General features: G+C 38.8%; 1 protein-coding gene across 1 annotated transcript; it reads left to right on the top strand.

Moving 5' to 3' along the window:
- LOC126564934 (mitochondrial glutamate carrier 1-like) lies at window positions 1-6,338 on the top strand. Its single transcript, XM_050222061.1, has 7 exons — window positions 1-149; window positions 2,002-2,136; window positions 5,163-5,312; window positions 5,430-5,553; window positions 5,638-5,849; window positions 5,908-6,048; window positions 6,143-6,338. The coding sequence occupies exons 1-7, from the start codon at window positions 91-93 to the stop codon at window positions 6,291-6,293; spliced, it is 972 nt and encodes a 323-aa protein (XP_050078018.1). The 5' UTR covers window positions 1-90; the 3' UTR covers window positions 6,294-6,338.
- Window positions 6,339-6,599: the final 261 nt, after the last annotated feature.

The following is a 6,599-nucleotide window of genomic DNA, read 5'->3' as shown; positions in this document are numbered from 1 at the left end:
CATTCCTCTACAGCGCGTGCTTTACTCGGCAAAACAACTGAAACAGCATGTTGTAAAAGAAGTTTTTCCTGTTTTCAGGTGTCTTCCACTATGGCTAGCAACAGCAATAATTCGACTCCTGTTACCTCCAGCGGAACAAAACAGTTTGCGTAAGTGATTTGCATTATCAGTATCAAACGTATGTTACCTAAAGGGTGAATGATATTTACCAGCCACTATTGTAGTCAATCGGCGATAGCAGCACCATCAATGCCGGCTGATAACTTTTGCAAGATTATTGCTGGAGTAAGCAATCTGACACGAACATAAAATAAAAGCGGACAGCGGACATAATGAGCCTGGTGGTAATGGAATTTTGAAATCCAAGAGCCTTCGCGAGACTGTCCACTTGACTATCGATGCGTTTTGATAACCCATTAGAGAGATATTGTTATGTGCTGATAATGCTACACATACGTACAGTGACGGACAAATAGTTTAAGACCACCTACTGTTGTGCATATCGTAAGAATGAGATTGCGAAGCCATTTTTCAAAGAATTATTTTTTTTTTGCAAAATTAAATTGAATTTGTTTTAGATAACATTCCTACAATAGACAAATCGTTGAATCAATTCCTAAATCTCTTTTCATTCTGATGAAAATATACACATAAGACCATAAAATAAGACCGATAATAATTTTTAAAACTAAAATCAAAGAATATTTTGCAGTTTTGGGCATCTCCTTGTTACTTTTTTTAACGCTATAGAACTGGCTAGTGCTGCTGATAAAAAAATAACTTTTTCGAGGTTTCTACAATTTTAAATTTATACAGTTTGTTTTTATTCTTACGCAATCATTTAAGAGCTTACGGATGAAAACAAAACTGCTGTAGATAGTTCAGATGGTGATGAATTCTACCAAATTTTGGTAAAGCTATACCCAGCACTTTAAAACCGGGTATGAAAGTGGTTATAATCTATTGTTCAGCACTGTATGATTCAAGCATGTGCATTTGTTATCAAATTAACGATTCCTATAGTTTTATCTTTGTAAACTAATCTACGCTACTGTTTGTGTCTCTTTTATGGATGTAAATAAGTGGTTTGTAAAACAAAAATGAGAATAGTTCATATTATTAAGAATTACGACTGTTCATAACGTTGGAATGAAATCGTGTCGCCTTTGCGAGTTTTTTTTTTTGTGGTTGACAATCTATCTGATCTATGATCTATCTATCAATCTATGATCTATCTGATCTGAACAAATTTTGTTATAAATAATTTTATTGTTTCATCTTCACCAAAAACATTAATGTATTTCACATAAGATTTGCTTTACATCCACTTAAGAAAACTACTAAAATGAATAACTTATTGCGCGCCTATTTATTTACTTACTCTCACATGTAGTTTAGTTACACTTGTATTCACATTGTTTCATACACATGCATCAATAGATTTGTTTTTGAGGATCTCTTTTTGCTTTAGCGAAATAAGACAAAATGAGCAACTTCAATGAGCATTCTTCACCAACGGAGATTATTCTCAAATATGTCTAATTTCTTCATTAGAATCTTTCCAAAGTCGCTTTCTAATTACGATTTGCAGAACGATTTACCCATGCATGAGGAAAAATATTCATCATTTATTATATGTAGATATAATCATAAGCAAAACACTTAAAAGGTACGGTTGCGGGGAGCAAAATACCGTGGTGTGGTCCTATCATTCACCACGGGGCGGCCTATTCAAACGGCAGGACCGGGGTTCAAATCCCATCCGGACCGTCCCCTCGTAGTGAGGAGTGACTAACCAACTACGTGATATCGGCAGTCTAGTAAGCCATTTCGATAGCCGACATGAATCGTTAAATCAAGAAGAAGAAAGTCCCATCATCCCATCTAAGTTTATTTACTAACTCAAACTAATTCATGTTTACAATTTAACATAAACTTTTTTCTGTACTTGTGCTATATGCCGTAACGATGTTTTAAAATGATTTTAATTTTTTTTTTCAGATTATTACCAAAAATTGTCAATGGTGGCATTGCCGGTATAATTGGTGTTTCGTGCGTGTTTCCTTTGGATCTTGTTAAGACTCGTTTGCAAAATCAACAAGTTGGCCCAAATGGAGAAAAAATGTACAATTCAATGTAAGTAGCCGATTTTTATTTATATGTAAGTATCAATTCGTTGGCCTCTCTATTTCTTGACGTCATGGGGGCTTTTGACTCAGTATTAGTACATGTGCTGTGTCAAAAGTTAGAAGCTGTGGGCTTAAGCCCGAAATTAAATAACATCGTTTTCAACCTCCTTTCGGAAAAGGCGATGAATTTCGACAATGACCTTCTGAAAATTCGAAGGGCCAGTAGAAACTGGCCCTACTGGACTACCACAAGGGTCCTGCCTGAATCCCTTGCTGTACAACTTCTATATCAACGATATATTAATAATACATGCCTAGCTCCCGGATGCAGCTTACGGCAATTGGCTGATGACGGTGTTGTATCAGTAGTCAGCACCAACATCACCGACCTTCAAAGTCCTTTTCAAACCACACTGGACAACCTAGAAGTTGTGAGCCAGAAACCTAGGTATCGAGTTTTCACCCGGGAAAACGGAAATGCTCATTTTCTCGTTTTTCTATGGTACAGAGAATAATAGACGCAAATACCTGATAATCGCCCACTTTGATATACATATGTATAACAAAAAGATTCCATTGGCAGATCTTTTCGTTACCTAGGCATTTGGTTCGATAGCAAGAATGTGTGGAGGGCACATATTGACTATCTTGTTAAAACATTTACCAGAACAATAAACTTTCTCAGAACCATAACAGGATTCTGGTGGAGTGCACACGCATCAGATATTCTTAAGCTATATAAGACAACGATACTGTCCTTCTTGGTATATGGATACTATACTATACATATACTTCCATTGGGCATCCAAGTCGCATCTGATCCGTCTTGAACGTATCCAGTACCGTTGTCTAAGAATCGCATTGGGTTGTATGAAATCAACCCACACGATGTCGCTCGAAGTGATGTGTGGAGTGATGCTCCTTCCGCTGCGTTTTGAGCTATTCTCGCTTCGCCTTCTCGTACGATCTACAGTATCAAACCCATTGATAATCGAGAACATTCGAAACTGCAAAGATACACCCTAGCACTCAAGCAAATTTAAATCGTGCCAGCTTACCAGGGTCCTGCAGTTCCCGGTTTAGAGTAGACACCTCGTTGAGAGAGCAAACTAAGTCTATCCCCGACAGTCTTCGCAGGACAGCAATTCCCAGCATTTTTGTGGAAAAGTATGGTCATTGGAACAGCAACCATTTTTATACTGACTGATTTTCATCATTGCATTGTGTCCGAGGCATATTTCCAACTACGCCAGCCATGCTCGATATATGTAGCGGAGCTCGCCGCAATCTTTTACGCCTTGTTGATTATAAGTCCTTGTCCTCCAAATGAATATTTTATATCCTCCGACAGTTTAAGCGCTGTCGAAGCTTTAAAATCTGTGAAGGCTTTTAAGAGCCCGGACTACTTCGTAAAAGAAATATTAAAGGTCTTAAGCTCATTGTTTGAGAAATCATTCCGGATATCTCTTGTTTGGCTGCCTGCACATTGCGTTATTGCTGGCATTGAAAAGGCAGAAAAATTGACCAAAAAGGGTGCTTCAGAAGGTTCCTTTTTCCCACAGTCTCTCCACAGTCTCCCACAGTGCAATACAGTCTCTGTGCATGGCTCGTTGGCAGAGTTGTTTCTATATTCGATCACTCCCCAAATGTCCTTGAAGCCTTGGCTCCACGGCATCTCAGGTGATCGTGCGTTCATTCGAATGATGTCTAGGCTTAGGTCTAATCATTTCGCTTTAGGCGTGCATCTCCAGCGTATAGGACTGGTTGACTCCAAAGTATGTGGCTGCGGTCTCGGATCTCGGCCAAACATTTCGATTCGGGACCTAGTGAGAGACTTCGACGAGGTCTACCTGAGAACAATCTTTCTTTTTCGCCGTACTAACGAATTATTAGTGTGATCCCCCTCCTCCCTCTACTCCCACTGTTTGTCTGTCTTATATGTGTTGTACCTCGCTTGTATGACTGATGATGGATAAATGGATGTATGAAAGAATGAATGTATGAATGAGTACGATGCTTGAAGGGTTGGGTACCACATGGAAGAAGTTGCACCGACCGTTGCTATGGATGGCCAAACCAGCGAAAGGGAGAAGAAGGACACAATCAAGGAACCTTCGAAATGGAAAACGATCAAGACCCCCGCTAACATCAGGATTAAGAGCATAGAAACGCCCACACACACCCCGTGATAAGGTTCCCTCACATGAAATGACCCTCGCTATGAACACGACCTGGGCTTTGGATGACGGAATATACGCAACGGAAGAACCGAGCACACCCGGGATATGGTGCCCTTTCACGGCTCGGAGAAGGAAATGTCTCCCAGCAAAGATAAGGTGCCCTTTCACGGCTCGGAGAAGGAAATGTCTCCCAGCAAAGATGAAAGGAGTATCTTACTGTTAAGTTAACTGTAAGCAATACGGCCTGGCCGTCCCTTATGAATAAAAAAAAAACAATTTATGTCTTTTTTATTATTCAATATTCGACGGCACGTCGCTGTATTGTCAACTCCATATGTGACTGAAACAATAAACATTAATAATTAGATATTTCCTCCTTATTCGTTTCCTTTTCACAGTCACGCTCGGTTGAAGTAACCATTTATGTTCACTACAAATTGTGAAAAATACATTTATTTTACCTTTTACCATATTTCGTTAGTTTATAATGTTATTTATATTGAAAAGGTAAATCAAATTTGCATTGTTTTTTTCGTAATATTTACTTGTTGTTCACTATGAATCCACAGTTAGTTTTTGTACCGGTTTTTTTTTTCGATAGATCTATATCTGGCTGGCGTCTTTATTGCTACTGACTTAATTCATTCATTTCTAAACGCAAATTTAGCACAACTAATCTTACTCTACAAACAAATCTGGAGAAGATTCTCAAGTATAAATTTCAAACTTAACTAAACTGCTATACGCATGTCTTTGCGCCTTAGATTTGAGCAACAACAAAAAACTATACTAGGTTATGATAAATCAAAATTTGTTGCATGTGTTAAAATGATCAGTATCTACATTGTTTCAGGCTTGACTGTTTTAAGAAAACTTACCGTGCCGAAGGATACTTTGGTATGTATCGCGGGTCTGCGGTTAACATTTTGCTGATTACCCCAGAAAAAGCTATAAAATTGGCTGCCAATGACTTTTTCCGACATCATTTGACCACATCCAATGGGTAAGTGAACATGTTCATAGTATGTAGTTGCATACAACTCTTTGGAAATAAGAGTCTTACCCAAGCAAACGTAAACGAAATCTGCAATGGCCTTTTTTTGTGTAACATTTTTTCTAGCACGCTGCCAATCACTCGCCAGATGGCCGCTGGTGGGTTAGCTGGTTTGTGTCAAATTGTAATAACTACACCGATGGAACTGTTGAAAATTCAAATGCAAGATGCTGGCCGTGTTGCTGCACAGGTAAGTTGTGTAAACGCTTTCTTACAGCGTTCTCGTCAACGTTTGAATTGTATACTTACGATCTTTGTTTGTGTTTTGTCGCAGGCTAAAGCAGTAGGAAAGACCATGCCGAAAGTGTCCGCTACTTCCATAGCTATGGAGCTCATCCGTACCAAGGGAATAACAGGATTATATAAGGGAACTGGTGCAACGATGCTTCGCGACGTTTCCTTTTCGGTTGTATATTTCCCATTGTTTGCTACCCTGAACGCACTTGGGCCACGTCGTGACGATGGAAGTAATGAGGCTGTATTTTGGTAAATAAAGCGCAAATTTTTTCCAATAATAGGACACTAATGGAAATTATAATTTTAGGTGTTCCTTTTTGAGTGGTTGTGCTGCTGGTTCGATGGCAGCTTTGGCTGTGAATCCGTTCGATGTAGTTAAAACACGTCTTCAGGCATTGAAGAAAGTTGAAGGTGAAATGCAATTCAATGGAGTCGCAGATTGTATTGGGTAAGTAAATCATGATGCCTCGACTACGAACTCGACTGCCTCGAGTTCGTACTTTGAGATTGGTAACTAATTCTGTTTTTTTGCACATCTACAGCAAAACTTTGAAGCACGAGGGTGTAACTGCATTTTTCAAAGGAGGTCTGTGTCGTATGATTGTCATTGCGCCTCTGTTTGGTATAGCGCAAATGGTATACTTCCTGGGAGTTGCGGAAGCCATTCTTGGTATTAAATCCGGTAATAAGTAAAGCTGTGTTTAACGTCATGTAGTGTGTTGTTTGCTGTGGATCGAATTGTATTGAATTGATACAATACTCAAAGTTTTGGTTGACACCCTGAGAACATAACCTTCAATTACATACAACATTACACATGAAACAAAATTCAACAATGCCGGTATAATGATACTTAGCATAACTACTCTTTAGCCCCGAACGGGATTGTTAACTCCTGTTTTCGTTTCTAATTGACCATAATTTTGTGTTTAAAAATTTATGATTTCCGTGTATAATTACCTAGTTATGTAAATTACGTTGATACCCGATTGATGTTTT

Source organism: Anopheles maculipalpis, chromosome 3RL (genome assembly GCF_943734695.1).
Source record: "Anopheles maculipalpis chromosome 3RL, idAnoMacuDA_375_x, whole genome shotgun sequence".
Lineage (NCBI taxonomy): Eukaryota > Metazoa > Arthropoda > Insecta > Diptera > Culicidae > Anopheles > Anopheles maculipalpis.
The sequence above is the reverse complement of the archived record's forward strand: the minus strand, read 5'-3'. Positions and strand labels throughout refer to the sequence as shown.

Coding starts and splice junctions, on each gene's coding strand:
- LOC126564934 (XM_050222061.1), top strand. CDS start 91: ATGGCTAGCAACAGCAATAATTCGACTCCTGTTACCTCCAGCGGAACA. Junction 2,137..5,162: donor GAAAAAATGTACAATTCAAT/GTAAGTAGCCGA, acceptor ACATTGTTTCAG/GCTTGACTGTTTTAAGAAAA. Junction 5,313..5,429: donor CATTTGACCACATCCAATGG/GTAAGTGAACAT, acceptor CATTTTTTCTAG/CACGCTGCCAATCACTCGCC.